General features: G+C 33.8%; 2 protein-coding genes across 4 annotated transcripts; one reads left to right on the forward strand and one right to left on the reverse strand.

Moving 5' to 3' along the window:
• Positions 1 to 3,684: 3,684 nt before the first annotated feature.
• On the forward strand, positions 3,685 to 7,667 carry LOC137810509 (deoxyribodipyrimidine photo-lyase). Of its 2 annotated transcripts, none has more exons than XM_068611839.1 (9): positions 3,685 to 4,090; positions 4,558 to 4,907; positions 4,986 to 5,226; positions 5,357 to 5,514; positions 5,590 to 5,626; positions 5,868 to 5,926; positions 6,596 to 6,677; positions 6,771 to 6,842; positions 7,098 to 7,667. In XM_068611839.1, the coding sequence occupies exons 1-9, from the start codon at positions 3,773 to 3,775 to the stop codon at positions 7,284 to 7,286; spliced, it is 1,506 nt and encodes a 501-aa protein (XP_068467940.1). In that variant the 5' UTR covers positions 3,685 to 3,772; the 3' UTR covers positions 7,287 to 7,667. The 2 variants fall into 2 exon arrangements, 1 of the variants encoding a protein (XP_068467940.1); XR_011080908.1 differs by having other exon boundaries at positions 3,725 to 4,090; positions 6,534 to 6,677.
• A 1,011-nt stretch (positions 7,668 to 8,678) lies between these two features.
• On the reverse strand, positions 8,679 to 18,854 carry LOC137810510 (SNARE-interacting protein KEULE-like). 2 transcript variants are annotated; one of them, XR_011080910.1, is made up of 21 exons: positions 18,457 to 18,707; positions 17,202 to 17,260; positions 16,671 to 16,752; positions 15,692 to 15,770; positions 15,131 to 15,181; positions 14,940 to 15,036; positions 14,802 to 14,834; positions 14,028 to 14,153; positions 13,729 to 13,920; positions 13,567 to 13,650; positions 13,380 to 13,478; positions 13,222 to 13,298; positions 11,821 to 11,917; positions 10,815 to 10,940; positions 10,556 to 10,651; positions 10,301 to 10,420; positions 10,141 to 10,225; positions 9,643 to 9,827; positions 9,328 to 9,418; positions 9,143 to 9,232; positions 8,679 to 9,044 (listed from the first exon to the last, which is right to left on the reverse strand). XR_011080910.1 is itself a non-coding variant. In XM_068611840.1 (21 exons), exons 1-21 carry the CDS (start codon positions 18,527 to 18,529, stop codon positions 8,991 to 8,993), a joined length of 1,989 nt encoding a protein of 662 aa, XP_068467941.1. In that variant the 5' UTR covers positions 18,530 to 18,854; the 3' UTR covers positions 8,679 to 8,990. The 2 variants fall into 2 exon arrangements, 1 of the variants encoding a protein (XP_068467941.1); XM_068611840.1 differs by having other exon boundaries at positions 10,141 to 10,218; positions 18,457 to 18,854.
• Positions 18,855 to 20,316: the final 1,462 nt, after the last annotated feature.

Genomic DNA, 20,316 nt, shown 5'->3' on the forward strand with positions numbered 1-20,316 from the left:
ATTCGAAAGTTAATTACGAATTTAGAAAAAATTAAGAATATTACATATGGACATTTTTAGAATACAAAAATGTAAAATGTATGAAGATGAGAGAATAACGTGCAGGAAAAAGCAGTCTTCTAGAATTGAAGGACATTTTTTGATTTTTTTAAATTTAAAAGTGTATATGCAGTTTCAAAAATGTTGGGGTAGGAAGAATTTGCCTTACTTTGGGGAAATTGTAGAGTGGATGGGCTGGGCTGTCAGAACTTGGTCCTGGGTTGGGCTTTTGCAAACCTCAGGCAGGGCTCAGGGCACACGCAGACCGTTAGTGGTATTTGGATAAGAACATTTCTGTCTTGGCGTGTGATTGAGAAAAGTTATTATATTGGCAATAAAATTTGCATCGCAATATTATGGGTTATATACCAATTCATTTCTCCATTATTCATTCGATTAATTCACAATTAAATTCCTCCATTATGAAAAATTAAAAAATAATCGAATCAAAATTATTCATTTAATTTTATAGAAAAACAATTATTCATTCATTATTCTTCAAAAAATAATAAATTATCTTATCAATATAATAAATTAAAAAAATTATTTCAAATTTTTAAAACATATAACTTCAAAATTTTATTTTAACATTTTTAGAGAATATTTTTCTTGTAGATGAATTGGGTATCTATCCATAAAAAGTTTGTAATAGACTAGATACTCATTAATAAAAAAAAGAGAGTTAATGAATAGATTTAATTTTTTATTAAATAAAATTGGATTAGATCAATTTTTAATAAATTGAATTGATGAGTATTTTTTTTTATCTAATCCACTGAAAAAAAAATTATCCATGTAACCCGTACTCAATATACCTATTTATACTTTTGCCAGCCTAATAACTACATTACAATTCAAAAATTTGGTGACCAACACAATTTATTCTTTCAAATTTTAAAACTATGCCTTTTCTTTTTAGGCTGACATGATTTTCATGGATATATTAAAGTATACCTCCACACAAATCATACTACTCACCAAAAAGTTAACATCATGAATATGAACTATATTTTAAGGTTCAAATAAGGTTTGAAATTATTTATATATTAGGTATGAATTGAATTTATTTATAGTCAATATAAAATCTTCAATATTTTTCTTTGATAATCCACAAATCTTGAAAACAAGTAAACAAACTTTTTACCTGAATCAATTTTTAATTTCTTGAGAGAGTCCAACCCTTGAAGCAACTTCATCTGTCCAAAAATTACCCAATGAAATAATTTCAAGTGTGGAAAGACATGAGAACATGTTTCCCCCATTTTCCCATTATAACCTCTCTAGGTTTGGTAGCTTGGAGTGTGACAAAATATTCTAGAACCATGAAAACTACTATACCATCACATTCTTACACAGGTATTTTACATGAATCATGCTATATATTCTTAAACTTTTTAGAGTAGTTTCTCAAACTATGGAAGTTGTAAACAACTTTTGCAATCCTCCAGTTTTAAGTAAGTTAAATATTTGAGAGCAGGACTGACATCTATTGTGAAAAACGAACACCTTTATATATTACCAAAGTCAAACTTTGAAGTTGTTGGCTGAGGTTGAAACACTTCAAGAATTTACTCAACATTTTCTTGTAATCCAGATTCTTCATTTTTGTCTCATGACAACCACAATTTATCTGGTTGTTTAATTAATATGTTTACTTCTTTAACCTCCAGTACACTTTTGACTTTCCATAGGTACTTCATGTGAAGGAAAGTAGGTCAGTTTAAACTCTAGGTCCTCAAATATTTAACTTGATGCAACTGGATTGAATTAGGTTCATGTATGAATACTTACGATATCATAGATGTTGGATTCTCTATGATAAAATAGTTACACAATTATCGTTAGGAATGTAACAAACTTCTTCTGCAAAAAATTGTGCAAGATCGTGGACAAAATCATGCATATTGAAAGTTGTAACTTCGTCAAGTTCATGTGTCTCAATGTCTTGAAAAATGATTTCCAATGTAATTCATTAGTCATCCAAACTTGAATTTGTACCGTCCCGTCCCCGAGCGTTGACCAAAGTCAAAGTCAAAGTCAAAGTCAAACACGTGGTGGGACCTGCCAAGGGCCTCAAGGGAGAAAGTCAATAGGTTGACCATTTTGGGCGTCGCCATAAGTGGGCGTCGCCATAAGTAGGCGTCGCTAGGTGTGGGTGTCGCCATGTTGAGGCGTCGCTGATGTCACCCCCCGATACCCACGGGTAGTGAAGACCGTGGAGGGGGCGACACAATCAGAGGTCACGGTACGGGCGAGGAGGCATCGGGTCCCGGTACCTCAGAACAGTAATGAAGAGAAGAGAAAGGTGGCTTCAAGGCCATAGTCCCAATATCAGTAGGGGGTAGCCTGCCTCGTGAAGTACCCACGCCACCTCTGGAGAATCCTTGGGACAGATACGACAGGAGAGGGCCACACCCAGGGGCGAACCATGTGCATGGTACGAGAGGAAGGCAGATACACTCCCAGGGCGAGTGACCAGAAGCTGGGGCGCATGTGTTGGCACCCAGGTAGTCACCCCTCGCGCCAGATGCACTCCAGAGAAGGAGGACTTACACGTTAGAGTTTCCCTAAGTTGGGTTACAGCGTGGTAAGGCCCTCCACGTGGAATGGCGGTTAAGTCAAAAGGACACGTGACAGTGAGCACTGAAAGTTTATTAAGGTACGTTCTATCAGTTGCGCATTTTTACTCAGTTTACACACTCACTCAGAGAGGAAGAGAGAACAAAGTTAGTTACGATTCAGTTACGGTTCTCCGATACGGAGGTTTTGATGTTTCTTGCTTTGCTGACTTGATCGTCGGAGTGCAAACGGTCGCGAGGGCGCCCCTTTGCTCACTTCATTTCAAGTACTCACGGCGACGTAAGGCGGAGATATGAAGTTGAAGAAGAAGGAGTCCTTGTTCGCGAGTTAGAGCCACACGAAGATTTTCTCAGTCAGCCGGAAGGAACAAAATTAAAATATTTTTTTTTTCTATTATTTCATCTTTAGGAAATATTAACAAAGATAATCACAAGATTGAGAAGAAGCTTACGAAGAATAAACTCATAAATAAGAACTACACAATAAAGAGAAGAATCTAAGAAAAAAGATTGTAGAAGAGTCGAGAAAAAGATAAAGCAGAGAGAAAGAAAAAATGAAGTTTCATTAATAAAAAGAAAAATGAAATAAACGATGTTGTGGTACAAAGAGTAAAAGAGCTTATATATATAGAAGAAAGAATAACGGATACGAGTTGGAGTCTGAATTATCTAATTCAGAAGGTAATTGGTTTTTTAAATGTTTATGGATTATGTAGTAAATATATTGAATTATCCAATCCAAAATAACCACAATTACATATACGAATAACATAGAGATGAAAACCACAACACTAAAAACTCACCTCAGACTGCCACGAACAACCACCAACACAACCCACCACCAGCAGAACAATCAATGGTGCCTTCAACACTCAAACTCTCTTCACATCCAACAACTTCAAGACCTCCACAACCAATGCCTCATGTTTTCTTAACTTTTTTTACTGAAGTGCATTTATGGAATTATGAAATTTATGGGGTTGCCTAAAGAACATACGGGGTGCAGGAAGAAGCAGCCCAAACAGAATAATAATAAATAGCATTGTACACGTGCCAAAGAGAGAGTGGAGCCACGTAGGTGGGTTTGAAACCATACATAGAACTGTTGAATTTCCCTCCAAGACTTGTGGAGTAGAGGCGCAGGGTCGAACACGATGGCTTCCAAATTAGCGTCGCCGATGACGGTTCAGGCAGGTCGAATTCGGACCCTGAAAGAAGGTTCATGCGGAGAAGCGGGTTCGGGTCCAGTTGTGTACTGGATGTTCAGAGATCAACGGGTGAGAGACAACTGGGCTCTGATCCACGCCGTTGCAGAGGCCAACAAAGCCAACGTTCCCGTTGCCGTTGTTTTCAATCTCTTCAACAGCTTTCTCGGCGCCAAATCCCGTCATCTAGGGTTCATGCTCAGGGGCTTGCGCCAATTGTGCCACCGTATGCAACATACTCTTCAAATTCCATTTTTCTTGTTCCAGGTATCTTGCACAGTTATTCGAGTTTCGCTTTTGTTTGGATAGTTTTTATAAACAATATTTAGGTCTCCATCAACTTTTTAACTCTCAAATGAAACTCAAGTTAGAATTAGTTTATGTATCACTTTTCCGCTTGCAGAAGTTGTTTAGCTACATTCCATTCGAAAGAATCATGCACGAGTTTGGTAGAATCACCGTAGAGGACAAAACATTTCATCCAAGTTATTGCATATGAAGACTCGAACTCAAGATCACTGCTTAAGCTAAAATAGTTTCACATTTTATCAACACAATCAGTGGTGGTCCCCTCTGTTGAAGCTAATTTATGGAAACATTTTTGCCTAATTTCTTCAAAAGCTGATATTAATTTGTACACGAACTAATTAATTTTATCCCTTGTAAGAGACCTTTAACTAAACAAGGTCTTAACTCTTCCAAGATGTTGTTTCTACTTTCAAACTCTATTGTAGGGAGAGGCGGAGGAGACGGTGCCAAAGTTTCTTAGAGAATGTGGAGCTTCACTTTTGGTAACGGATTTCTCACCATTGCGGGAAGTACGAAGGTGTAAAGAAGAGATTTGCAAGAGGGTAAGTGATTCGGTTACGGTGCATGAAGTGGACGCTCACAACGTTGTGCCACTTTGGGTTGCCTCTGATAAATTGGAGTACAGTGCTAAGACAATCAGGACAAAGATAAACAAAAGGCTTTCTGAGTATCTCGTAGATTTCCCTGACGTCGAAGTTGATCTACCAACTAGGAAGTGGGTACTTCCCGAGAACCATTCCGTTGATTGGGATGATCTCATTGCTGACGTGTTAAGGTTAGTGTTGTATGCAGTTAAGCAAATCATGGGGATATGATGACCCTGACTTGATGATTGTTTTTGTCAAATTACTAGGAGAGGAGCTGAGGTTCCTGAAGTTGATTGGTGTGAGCCGGGGGAAATTGCGGCAAGGGAAGTGTTGATGGGAAGTGAAAATGGATTCTTGACTAAAAGGTTGAAAGGTTACTCCCTAGATCGCAACAACCCGTGCAACCCCAATGCACTTTCTGGTTTATCTCCCTATTTGCATTTTGGACAGATATCTGCTCAGCGATGTGCTTTGGAAGCACGTAAGCGGCGAAATTCACATCCTCAAGTTTGTTTACTTGCCCTGCACTAAATTTTTTCTGTTTCTCGATGTTCTTTTCTTTCCCAAAATGGTGATAACAGACAAACATCTTATACCCATGTTTAGTAACTTCCTGTTCTTAACTTGTGATCTAAAGGCAATTGATGCTTTCTTGGAGGAGTTGATTGTGCGGAGAGAGCTTGCTGATAACTATTGCTTCTACGAGCCCCATTATGATTCAATAAAAGGAGCATGGGGTTGGGCTCAGAACACCTTAATCCAACATGCCACTGATAAGCGTGAACATATTTACTCGTGAGTCACTTTGGTCTGTTTCCAACTCTATTGTTTTTTTTACTTGCAGCTCTAATAGTTTTAGGACTTTTTCAGGAGGGAGCAATTGGAGAAGGCACAGACTGCTGATCCTGTAAGCCAATTATTTCATGGATAATAATTATATTCTCAGCTCAACAACCTGAAACCTTCAAAGATTCTCGCACTTTCTTTCACAGAATAATTTACTACTTCCCAAGTTCTAAGTTTCTCAATGCCTCTATATTAATAGTTGATGCGTTGTTACGCTTCAGCTTTTCTAAATCTTTGTTATTTTATTCTCATTTGCCTAATTATGTATTATATTCAATATATTGTTTTCTGGCAAACATCAGCTCTGGAATGCTTCTCAGCTGGAGATGGTTCACAATGGGAAAATGCACGGTTTTATGCGGTATGTAGCTTCTTGATGAATTCTTTTCTCCATTTTGTTTCTTTTCGAAGTATCTGATGTTGCACATTCTGATTCTAAGTTTATTATTCATGTTGTCATGCAAAGAAGACAATCCCATAAACTCTTCTCCTTTCGTTATTCTTTTTCTCCATGCAGGTTTTCTTCATAGGTTCTCTTTGATTAATAAGCCTGCATTATGGAGAGAGGAAACATGCGAGTCGTGCATATTAAAGAATGATTTTCAGTACATCAAAAATAAAAATTTAAATAAGAGTATGATCACCATTATTTGAAAGCTAATAATAGACCGAAAAAGGAAAACACAACTCATAACGTGTGTCATGAAGTTTACTAACTGATGTTATACCACTTCCTAGTTTTTGTGTGTAGCATGTCTGAAGGTAGAGAAATAGTATGAACGATTCTTACATTAAAAGAGACTACAACATATGCTGAATATCTTCACAGATATGCTGAAATCCTTCAGATCTAAGAAATATTTTATTTTAGTCTTTTCCTGGAATTCTATTTCATTGGTGGAATATTATCACCAATTTCGCATAATGCAGTATGATATCTTATCAGAGACTCACCATATCTCTTGCAGTATAACGCTAGCTTCCAAGGGGAGCCTTATTTTGTTTCCTCAATATTACATTCCTTGTGCAGAATGTATTGGGCAAAGAAGATACTTGAGTGGACACGAGGACCTGAAGAAGCCCTTGAGATATCTCTATATTTAAATGACAAGGTAATGTGCATGACTTTGGTTAACGTATGTGATTTCATGAAATGAAGGTTGTTACAATTTGTAAAAAATGACCTCTATTTTGACTGATTGCAGTATGAATTAGATGGGAGAGATCCAAATGGTTATGTTGGCTGCATGTGGTCAATATGCGGGGTTCATGATCAGGTTCGATTGCATTGTTCTCATTCGTTACAATTTAATTTAGATGTCGAGGAAGAGTGGTTTTGGTAAATTGTGTTTTGTTCCTGGAGGCTGTTACTTGTTCATCACAATTGATTTGATCTTGCCTTTTTATCTTTCCGAAAATCGAATGAACTGAGAATTGGGTGTTTGCTTGATCACATGAAAACCTAGCAGAGTTGTTAAATTTTCTTCTAAAATTCCGAGTTTTGGCATTTACATTCTTCTGATGCATTTCAGGGGTGGAAGGAGCGACCCGTTTTTGGGAAAATTCGTTATATGAACTATGCAGGCTGCAAAAGAAAATTTGATGTCGAGAAATACATTGCATATGTCAATAAATTAGTTCGTGATCTTAAAAAGAGAAAGGCTGAAAACTTGGTATCTCAAAAGGAGAAAGTTCTTCGCAGTTGTGATCCTAAAGATTGAAATAGCATGCTAGGCATATTATGTATTTAGCCAGGAATGTTAGTACGGCGCTCTTTAAGATACTTTTCTAACACTATTATTTGCTTGAAATTTATTGGAAACCATACAATTATAAGAAAATATTTGATGATTTTCAATAAATTTTGGTCAATAATAATAGTGTATAGAAAAGTATGTAGTTAGCATTTTGCATTTAAGTAAAGTTGCCGTCGTTTGGACGATGATATTTGAAGCAGGAATAGTCTTCTAATCTTCTAATTTGCCTGGAGTTTTGAATACGGCGTTGCAAACAATTCTTGATTTGTTGTGTTTTCAATGTGAACGTTACTTTCAAAATAATTTTATGGGAAGAAATAATAAACCATTAATGTTGTTTTTGAATTACTATCTTTTTTATATTAATAGTCTTTTAAAGTAATTAAATAACTTGAGTAGTTTTTAAAGTAATGAAAATTCATATATTTAGTCCCAGCGATCATATCTACTATTTGCTTTGAGAGGCTAGTTTGAAAAATATTTAAATATTTGAATAAGCATGTATTATTTTTTCTAATATTTTGGGAGATATTTATATCTATTTAATTAGATATTTTCACTCTATGTCGTTATTCTTTCCTCCTTAATTATATTTTTTAAATATTATACTAAAACAATAGTAGAAAAAGTAATAAAGATAAATTATTCCATTTAAAATATGCACTACATACATCATTACTTTATAGTACAGAATTATCTCTTCTTCCTCTTCCATACAAATTTTCCAATATGTATTATTTTTTTAATATTGTTTTCAGTCAAATTATAAATTACACGCCAAATGCAAAAATAAAATTTATATATTTTAAGAATAGATGGATTATAAGTAATATAAATATTAAAATTTATTTTTCAATATCTTATGTATTTCACAAAAGAGAATATTACTAAAATATATTTTTTAATAATTGTAATGATAGTGTATAATATAACTCGAATTAATTTTTAAAACCTTGAACATACTCATTCTGTTTTTTAGCTAGTTATTATAATTATGATTATATTATAATTATTTCATTATTATTAGCACGTGACAGCATAATTACTCTTACCATGTCATAACATAATTCACTACTATTGCTACAATTCATGTAGTAGACACTTTTTGCCTTGATGTAAAAAGTGCTTTTTGATCAGTAGCACAAAAATAATGCCTACTTTAAGATTTAGTATAATTGAGAATTAAGTAGTATTTTGAGCAGCAGAAAAATAAGTATATCCTCCGTTAATAAAATAAAAATTAAAAGAATATGTTTTAACAACTTCATGACTTATTACATTGCATATGATAATTCACTGCTATATTAATGGTTGGAAGCATTTTATTGTTTTTCTTTTACAATACTGACAATATAATTTAACCCAAAACTTAAAACTATCTAACATTAAAGCATTCCAGTAAGTTGAAAGTATTTATTATTTACAACAAAGGGCTCTCTAACTAGTTTCTAGTCTAAATCAGTCTATCCACTGAAAATTGAAGTTATTCTGATCAGTAACCAATGAAGATTATTCATGTTAGTCTGTAATATCAAATTTCCAAATAATTTGTAATAACATGATATTTTTTTTTACAGAATAATAACATGATGCTTAAACTACGAGATTACAACACAAATATAATTTACAAGTATGCGGAGGCTCATCTTCTAGTTCAAGTCCTTAACATCATATCTGGATATCATCTAATGAAAGCTCATGCGTCGTTATCATCTTTAATTTCTGCAAAAGAGGAAAATTAGCATGGAAGAACGGTTAGACAATTCCCGATTAAGAAACAGATTACATTTTGCATTAAAAAAAGGTAAAAACTTCAGTACCGTAATAAATTGTTCAGGGTCATCAATACTTGATGAACCGAGAATAATCTCCCTCTTTAGCTTTTCGGTAAGCTTATGGCAAACCCTAAGCTGAGCATTCAAATTAGAAACGCATCAGACCAGAATCAGAGGGGCAAGGGGGGTGATATTGAATGATACAAGCTCATTTTATATGCAAATCAAACCTCAGATCTGGTTGCTCCACCGACAATGAATACAAAGATTCGTTGCCCCACCTTCCTGAAATCACTCGATGCATGTCTAAGCACCGAATCGCTGTGGCATCAAAAAAATATAAAATTTACACATGAGAAAGTCACCTCATGATTGACAATTTCAACAGAGACGGGTATTTCCCAACTTATTATCTACAATAATAGCAAGCTTAAACAAGTCTCTACACAACTCAGAAGTGAGGGGAATAACCGACCAGAGAGCCAGAGTAAAAAAAAACTAATCTCATTAGATTACTGGGTACTGATGAGGAAAGAAAATTAAACCTTGAATATCCATCTTCAGAACCTCGCGGTCGAGCCCAAGTTGGTGTTCGTCTTGATCTCATCGAGTGAGGATTTTGGTTTACAGGCCCAGAAAAAGGTGAGCCGTGGTAAGATGGACTTGGATCATTCAAACATGGATAATCCTCCTTTGACAATTCATTTCTCGTGAGATTTTCAATGATTTCCTGAATAAAAATTCAGTCATCACATTCGAGGATCATCATAAAGAGATTGTTATAAATTAAAGATTGGTTAGCATATGGAAAATGGAGTTTGCCTTGTTCTTCTTTACATCGCACAATCATAAAGAAAAACTAGTAAATAGCTGTCTGCTTATTTCACATATTTGTAGTGAGAATTATAGTTAGAACGACAGTGTGGGAATGAAGCATACTCTCGATGAAATTGTTACTGCTCGAGTTTTATTTTAATGATATCCAATTGGTGGAATTGTCATCGGTGAATGAATGCATATGCGGATATCAACCTAATTTGTACCTCTATTATAGGATAAAAGCGTGATAACTGCCATTTCTCTTCTTCACCAGGACGCTCTTTTCTTGCAGCGCGCTTCTTCTGACAACTTAAAAGAACATTTTTCATACAAAACGTAACGTTGAAAACCACATTTTCTTCATCAAGAAATTACTACCATTACCTTACGGATCTCAAACTTAAGACCAAAAGCAGATGTTACACTTTTTTTGGCAACTGGTTGTCCCCCAAGCATTCTCAAATTATGCACAACACTCATATCCTCTTCTGTCAATTTTGCTAGCTGAGAATCACATGAAAGGTAAAAATTGGATAACATCATTGCAGTTGATAGGAATAGTCTATAGCATATCTTTAAAATAAAAAAATGAACAGCAAGTGGAAATTAAGTTTGTACCCAGTAAGAAAGAAACCATACCCTCATCAAATTCAGGCCCTTTTCTCCCTCAAATTTCTCGGGATAAACAGATGCAAGAATCATTAACAGGCGCAACTTATTTTCATGGGTTATATCCTGCACAAATGCATCATTTGTAGGAAATTTAAAAGACGAAACAGCGCAAAAGTTGCATGTCTAATCACACAACTCATCTAATACTGAAAAGCTTTCTCGTTTTGATATAAGCATTTATTAGGTACATGGAACCTAATTTCTTTTCCCTCTTGGAATTTCTTACTTCTTTTGTGGTAAAAAATTTGATCACATCTTTTGTCGTTGCATCTCCAAAAACAAGATCTTGCTCCAGTTGGCCAAGTTCCCGTAATTCTGACTCCCTAATGGTTCTATTAATCTTTCCTGCAATCTGGACGAAGAAGCCATTGTTTATATTATGCGGAAATTGGCACCCCAGATCATAATCAGATTCACTGTCTTACTTAATGGTTAAATTATTCTACAAGTCCCTATATACTTGAGGGTTTAACAGCCCCCTTATCCACTAAAACTGTAAATGTGTTCTAATCAATGTTTTTAAATCAGCTGGTTCCCTGTAATCCATACGAAACAAACGATACCCCTCAAGTACATAGCGACATGTAGAATAAGGTTAGTTTAGATAAAAAATTTCAAATAGCAAGTATAGGAGAAGAAAACAAGGAGATAATATGAATTAAATTTTCCCCCCAAGTCAATAAACCTATTCACCTCAACTTTTGAGAAGCCTTCCCATATAACTTCAAAAGTAAAGGAACAAAAGTTAATTTCACTTGAGAAGTTTGATTCATTTTTTTTGAGTTTATCCAAAATTGATAGTAGATTTTTATCAGTCATGACCTGAAATTAATTTAACCTTATTATATCCATTGACAAACAATTAGCTTTTATCTTAATCAACTGTAAAAAAAATAATTAACTTTCAGAGATATCTAACCGACTCAAGTGCAAAATTTCATTTATTCTATCATCTATCAGCAAGAATCATGACAGAAGCAATAATATTGCATAATTAAGCAGGGAGGTCATAAAAAGGGAAAACGGAACTAAAATGATTACCCAATCCGGCAATTAAAAATCTGGCATTACCAGAATACAAAACGATTTCTCCTATAGGACAAATTCTAACTGTAGAATACCTCTTCTAGGCAGCTTCATAGTACTGAGAGCACATTTACTTGTGCAAACCATATCAAATAATCATTAGAAGAAAAACAAGCAGTATAAGAATTGCATTACAAAAGAACTACCTCTATATGGAGGGAGAGCTTGTCAATTTGTTCACTGTATTGTGGAAGTGCTTGAACCATCTTTTGTATGTCCCTTGTTGACATATCACCGCTACCTCTATACATACAACACAGTTAAATTATTATTGTTATGATGAAAACTACATGAATAGATAAACACTTCCACCAAACAGCAAATTTAGGCATGGCTAAACAGCAAAAATATACCTTTAATTACCAATCAAGGACTTAAATATTTTACACAAAAGCACTGTTTTTAAATGATTCAATAGAAAACAGGGAGTTTAAAACAATACATGGCATCCTTGCAATCCTTTAAGAATAAATCCCAGTGGTAAAAAAAAGAATTTTTTAATATAAAATTACCCCCCAAAATTAGTGCTAAAAAATTTAACTACTATATAGTGAGGGCAATATGGCAAAATCTTCCCCAAAAGCTGAATGTCTTACTGGATGATCAAGTAGGAGGATAAAGGTTCTTGAACATCTGTTATCATGGTCGAGGAGCTCAATGCTACATTTAAGCCAGGCAGTTAAAGAAGCTCAAACTGATTAAAATACACTATGCAGGACATACACTAAGTAGACATGGTATGCAACTAAGATATTTGTGAAAGTTCAAGTAGCAAGTGGAGGTTAGAGTAAGAATAAATATTCAATAGCCACAGATAAACAAAACCACTGACTCACCATCCAGGGGAACAAAGTTTCTTTCCAACATGGCCGATATTAATGAGCAGGAATTGATCATATTACGTTGAGCATAAAAAACTCAAATATCCAAGATGGATATTAAATTCAGATTCTCATTTACGAAGGGTAACTACACTATCCCCACCCAGTAGTTTAACCCGTGTTCTCCTTGTCCCCTATGGTAAAATACAAAATGGCTCCAAATGGTTTACTTTACTATCATAAAGCCGGCCACAAGTTTTTTTCCTTTAAATTATAATATAAAACTGCATAAGCAGCAGTGGAAGCTAAATTTAACTTCGGTTTCCGACTATGCTTTGATCCAAATTAATTTGTCCCATGGAACAAAAAATCAACACTTTGCCATCAATGATTTTCTCCTTTGTCTCATCCCAGTGGTTCAAACCAGAAGGGAAAGTATTGGAAGTCTTCTCAAAGATAAATAGCAGTTACAAAATGGATGATAAAACTCGAGTAAATAAATATGTAATATCGGAGCAAACCATGAACGGGCTAAGTGTCAATCCCATATCGCAGTGTGGAATGTAACTAGTCAAACCATACAGTCACATAAAAGAAAATATACAAATTAAAACAATTAGGCAAATAATTAATTTCTGATAATAACTAAACCATTAAGTTCAGCATCAATAATTCTCTTCTATGACAATGTCATTGCTGAGAAATCACAAGATAGTTATCACTCACTTTGAACCATGTTGTATTTGTGCAGCTTTGTTCTTTGAAACGAAGTTGGTCATCTTCTCATGCAGCCGTTCACTAGCCTGGCATGGTCATCAACATCAGAAGATATTCATGTCACTTAAATCTAGTTTAGTAGTGAAGGCATAAAAGCAGGAATGTACATCTGCAATATGAGCATGGCGAAGTTCAAGCCATATAGGATCATGATCCTCCAAAAGAACCTCTTTCCTCTCTGGTGGACCATCGGATTTGCCAGGAACCTTAAAAATACAGTAGAATTTTGTTTAGGCACGAGAGTTGACACAAAAAATTCAGAATGAGAAGAGAAGGGGAAATTGTGGATGTTACTTCATGAACATATTTGTTTCCCTCCATGTTCAGCAAATCATGACACATGGCATCATAAGTCCATTCATGTATCACAGGAGTTATCTACAAAATCAGAACAATATCCTCAATGTAAACATGACTGTCTGTCAAGTTGATGACTAAAAAATGGAGCTAATATACCTGATCAACAGATCTGTCAAGAATTAGCAATTCACAGGTCTCTGTCTGAGGAAAATTAGGAATACTTTTTTTATATCTCATAAGGCAGTCCCAGACTCCAGCAGCAAGCTTTGTAGGTATAAGATCACGAAAAGTAGTCATTGTGGTTGCATCTAGGGACTTGGCAGCACGAAAGCGAACAGAAGGAAATTCCTTAAAAGATATTTACATGCTTCGTAAGACTTCATAATTACATGTTTGAAAAGTTTTAAAACAATGACAACTTTTTGTATCCTTGTCAAATATCACTATTCACATACTCTTAAAGATGCAAAAACTGTAGCAATTCGTTTTGCCATCACATTCAAACATGTAACACCTCTATAATTATTCTCTTCATCCCCAAATAGCTCCTCCAATGCCCTTTCATTATTTGTGATGAAACCCTGTATTAACATGACAAAAAAAAAACAAAAATTGAAGGCATCCATTAATGGAATGATGATGACATTAGAAAATAATAAATAATTCCTAACAAGAAAAATTGGAAATTGATTTTCAAAAAGGAAAGATCTCAACAACTGAGTTCATGAATGCTGAGTTGAGTTCCTAAATAATATAGAAGATACACATGAATGGTCAAAGTTGCCCATTTGCAAAGATGGACTTCCTAATCTTCATACTGGCTGTAAAACTTTTATTTCTATGCTACTTAAATTTATTCTACATCATGCTTCTAAATCTGCAAATTCGGCATAGATAGCTAGCTAAGTCTATTCAGTCTTTTCAAGCACAGTCTTTGTTTATACCTGGGAAATATTTCCTTCAACAGCTAATAGATTCTAATTAATTTAGCGGGAAGGAAATTTTGATTCATCACTTGAATCTAATTCATGGCTATGTGAAAATTGACCAAAACAAGTAACACTTGTCATAAGTTTTGAGATTTATTATCAACCTACCCTGTCACATGAAGTTATTTGGCACGGTTAAAAGCAAAGCTTTAGGAATATGATTATATTCATAATAAAAAAAAGTGACATATTATAGATAGAAGATGAAATAAATTAAAGTACAAGTGGGAAGCCACAAACCTGGCTGTCTATGGGAAAATACTCCAAATTCAACTGCATGTGCCATCCAAATGAGGGGGGAAAGCACAAAAGAAATGTCAATTGGGCACAATTATGAATTCAACCACAACATAGCTTGGAAACAAAAAAAATGTCCACCTCTCTCAGTGCACCTAATCGAGACAACACCTTTGAATCTTTCTTAATATCCATAACTAATTCTCTGGAAATGCTTGAACTGAAGAAAATAAATGCCCTACAAGATCACAGAAACAGACTTGAAAACAAATAAGTTGTTGAAGCCATGATGAATAACAGACAAGGGAGATATTATAATGATCACCACGTACTTCCTGTATAAGGGTGTCCTTCCAGACATGTCTGACAAGCACATAATTACACTGCAAATAAAAATGGAGAAAATCACAAAATATGGACCAACTCAAAAAGGAATGATAACTAAATTCCACATCAAAGCTAAATGAGATTGTTCCATGGTCAAAGGATGCAGCATATTAATTACTCAATAAAATTAAATTATAAATGAATAATTTGGAGAGTCAGAGAGACAAAGTAATGCATCATCATGTAACTTGTACTGAGCAAAAAGTAATACCAATAAAAACTACTGAAATAATTCATGACATCTTGAAAGTAAACATAAGGTAGAATTAAATACACAGCTTAATAAAAATAAAATAAAAGGGAAGCTATTTGATAGAGAATTTAAGAGCTCGAAGTAAATAAAGTTAGAAGAAAAACAACAATTATAGATTTACAAATTCAAAACTCAACAGAATTATATTCCCCAAAATGCTTTATGTAAACTACATATTTACGATGACATTAGTTACATACTTAACAAAAGATTGTACTACAATACGACCAAAAGCAAATAGCAGATATATTACTTCTCTCTGGTTGGCTGGATGAAATATATGGCATCCATGGAGGGCAATGGCTGCCTTCGCTTGTATATGTCTTCAACCACTACAAAAAGAGAAGCAAAGTTTCACAACATATAACAAAGGAACTAAAAATTGGAGGCCTAATGGACGAGGTTCCCACCATTACGTAAATAACCTTACCTTGTAAAGGTGATCATAAATCAATGCATAAAGGTGTTCTACTTTATTATATAGTTGAGTTTTATATTGATAAAATTAGTAGTAATAAAGAATGAGCAAAAGAGGATACGGCATCTTGAACAAATCCATAAAAGAAGACAAAAGCAAAAACAAAGATAATTGGTGACTTAAAAATGCTTGCAGTAGCTTTGTGTAGTAGGTTTTTTAAGTAATCTAGATATAAAATATAAATTATCTGCATTTATGCCTCCTTTAAAGACAAAACAACCTAATCTGCTACTACCCTACTCAGTTAGGTGATCAGAGGGGATATTTCCACAACTAGAACCAATGAAGACCAGATCACAATGCAGCATCCTTATATTCTGCAAAGGCTCACTCTTTATACAAGAAATAAAACTAAATATACAAATTGCCATATCGACTGACGTCAATATTAAATTATTAATATTTATGAAAATTATTTATTTTAATAGGACAATTAGAAGGTACTAAAACATCTGACATACCTAGGACATGCTAATAAACAAGACAGTTCAAGTTTAGTCAGTGTGAAAACAATTAATTCATATTCAAAACGAAGAAAACCAGCATCAAACTCTTGAGGATATTTAATTCTCGAAGACAAAATGGGTGCCAACCATACTGTTATAGTCTTTTCAGAAGAGGGTGATAAGAGGATGGGATGCGAATAATTACCCTATTTTGGAAATTTGAGGTTACAACATGGCACACTAAAAAAGAGAAAATTATGAGAAAAACGACTCAGTGTTTCTTGGTATAAAGAAAAATGATTGCTTACATGAAACACCTTCATCAGTGATGTCAGTCATCTTGCACGAGTGAGACATTATCTTTACAGTAAGTTTGTCCATTATTAGTACCTGCAGGCAAGTAAACCATGAACAAGTATCAGATGGTAATTAATAAATTCAACTATTACCTTGTACTTAGCTTCTTTAATTTACCTTCAATGCTTCATTCAGATGTAAAATATGTTTAAATCTGGGGCTACACCTATGTGAGTTTTATTTATACTTGGGACTACAACATGCATGTGTATCTTACCTGTATTTACTGTATGAAATCTAGCCCATGGAGTATAGTGCATACTAGTATAGATATCTAGAGAGAACTGATGAAATACTACACATGACGATCCCAGTTCCAATGAATTAAGCAAGCACTTTAGACATGTGAATTATATAATTGAGTGTAAACTACAAAACTTTAAATAAATAGTACAGAAGAGTGAGTCCTTCATTTCTTCTGTAACCAGAGGAAAGATAAATGAAACAAGGTAGGATTCATTTAACTAAATAGCATCATATACCTTCCAAGTTGATTTGGAATCCCCTGTTTTTGTTGACCTCAGCATTTCATGTAATAATCCTGTAAATAAGTCAGTAAACAGAAATTAATCAAGTTTATCTGATCATAACCAATTAAAATTTAAAAGGAACAAGAGGAAAACCATAAAGATTGCAATACTGGTAAAAGGTTAGGAAATATATCCAAAAATAAGTAATTCTATTACAAAACAGTGCCACGTTGAATTTGGCTATGATGCTAAATTCTAAAATTCTAACTGTAGAGAACTTCTCATGACATGTGCAGTAACAAATTGATCTGATGAGTCTTTAAATAACTATGAAATGATTCGGAGTGATTTCATCCATCGTGCAACTTTCCCTCTTCTTTTTCCTTCTATTTACTTGGACAAAAGATATAAGTGAAAAAGCAAAGTGAATTACAATAATATAACCTATGGAACAAAGGGAGGGAGGGGGGGAACACATGCATTTTGACTGCTATGCTGAGTTTATCTTTTTTATTTTATGAATTAACATTATTTGATTATATAATATTATTAGATTATTGAATAATACTTATCAGAAATTGATATCCTGGTACTTAAATGATGAATTTAAGTAATTGAGCTTTCGATGTGAATGACCCATAATGAGTTGGGCTACTCACTTGTTGCTTGTTGAATGATACACTGAATGTAAGCTTGTGAGATAAAAGGCAGAGTTTCTCTCAGTGGTGTTTTCTCTCACACCATTGGGAAGGAAATCTCTCAATAATGCAAAGACAAAGATGAAGCCATTCATCACACCAGGTGCACGAATTCTACCTTAATTCTCTAGATAGATAATGATGGAACATGTTATGAAATAGTGTCTGCATAAAAATTGATGAAGGCATGCCATGAAAATTTCCATCGTGGAGCATACAAATGACATATCACCCTGAAATAATCATAAGCTGAGCACCCATGGAATAGGCAACGGAACCAAAATCACCCAGAAAACTCAATCACTCCATTCCAGCCATAAGCACCTAAAAACCACACTCCAAAGTCCAAACTCAATGCACGAAACCATAAGCCAGTTGCCCTAACGTGCTTATCATGTGGCTGATAAAAGGCGGAGCAGTAGAAGTCATGCGCCAAAGATGATAATAATAAACTTGAACACTAAGATTGTGTTGAAAATAGTAACGAAATGGCACAAGTCGAAAAGGCGTGACGAATCATTGATGAGTAACGTGACAAGAAATATCAGGAGGAGAAAAAGAGGGCTTACGCTCGCGGCTAATTAGCTTGAAACTTTTGCAATCGCTGACATAAGAGGAGGAATCGGAATCGGACATAGACATGTTTGCTTTGCTCTGCTATGCCGCCCTCTCACGCTTGATTGATCGCTTCAGAGACGACGAGCACAGCCACGGATCGTTGATTGTTCACGATGAAAAAGCGTACGCACCAGCACCAACACCAACACGCTTCCACCAAGAACGAACGAAAGGAGAAAAGGATTTAGTTTAATTTGAATGTGAAAAGAGTTTAATACCCATGCACTATATTTATTTATTTATTTTTAATTATTATTTTTTTAAATTAAAAACGCATCAATGACTAGTCACGACGCGTTGGAAAATTGTCAAAAATCCCAAGTTCAATGGAAGCTCCAAATGGCTAGCCGTTCGGCGAGTTTTCTTTTCCGGATTTGGCCAGAGGAATGTGATTAGTAGATTAATTAGAAAATAATTATTGAAATCGTGATTAATTTTAAATTTTGCAGAATATTTATATTAGCGTACCTTGTTTTTAAATCAAAGTATTTTCTACTCACTCAAATCCTTAAAAAGGATAAAGTTTCGTAAAGAGGGGTGAACCTCTATCCTGGAAAAAGTAAAGAATAATTAAACAAATTTGATTTATTCTATAAAAATGTAAACAATATACTCCATAAATTAGCAAATTATGATTAAATATATATTTTAATCATTGTTTAAATGTCAGTTAAGTGTTGAAATGTGATTTTAGCAACATCCAACCAGAAAGCAACTATTATGGGGAAAAAACAAAGCAAACTTATCTATTACCTTTATCAAATCTTCACTCTAATATATAAAATATAATTGTTACATCAATTTCAATTACCTAATAACAATATATATTTTTTATTCCATGACAAAACATGTTTAAAGATATACAAATAATCTTTTCCCATGCATATATCCAACATCTCAGTAAACTCATAATCCACACTGAACATTTCTTTAGTTTCATAATACAATCGTATACATATTTTTACTTCTATATACGCAACTTAAATTATTATACATTTTACACATCTATTAGGATGATAATGTGAGATGAACTATGTGGGCTGAACCACAACCTAGTATTAAAAATGTGGGCTAAATAAGATATTTGTATAATAAAATAAAAAATTACCATTAAATTTTATTTATAGAACTTTAAATATTTATTTATTTAAAATTTATTTTAAAATAAAACTTAGATCTTACGCTTTAATCATTTTTATTTTGCGGCAACATTTTACAAATTGAAAAAAAAAACTACAACTGGTTTTAATCTTTTTAAATAATTAAAATAAATGGAAAATGGGGCAAAATTAATTAAAAAGTGTGAAATTGAGCCATGGACTAACTTTTGATATTTATCATTTCACTACAAGAAAATCATGAAGTAGAAACCAATTTTTAGAGACCAAAATAATTAGTTGTAATAGTAACTAAATTAGAGACCATTTAAAAACTAAACAAAATGGTTTCTATTATTGATAAAATAATTTCTAAATTGATATTTAATTAGTAACTAAGGCTTTAACTACCAATTATTTACATTTTAAATTTGGTAGAAAAACCTTGGTTACTAATTAGATACCAATTTAGAAAGTATTTTAACAATAATAGAAACCATTTTTGTTTAGTTTCTAAATGGTCTCTAATTTAGTTACTATTACAACTAATTATTTTGATCTCTAATGATTTCTATTTCATGATTTTTTTTAGTTTTTTAAAGACTAGTATGTAGTATTGTTCTTTTGCCATTGATTATAATTATTGATAATTATTATAATTTTTTGACTTATTATACTTACTTGATGTAATAAGGAGAATCTGACTGAGATAAT

The sequence above is a fragment of the Phaseolus vulgaris genome, chromosome 2, assembly GCF_000499845.2.
Source record: "Phaseolus vulgaris cultivar G19833 chromosome 2, P. vulgaris v2.0, whole genome shotgun sequence".
NCBI classification, from domain to species: domain Eukaryota; kingdom Viridiplantae; phylum Streptophyta; class Magnoliopsida; order Fabales; family Fabaceae; genus Phaseolus; species Phaseolus vulgaris.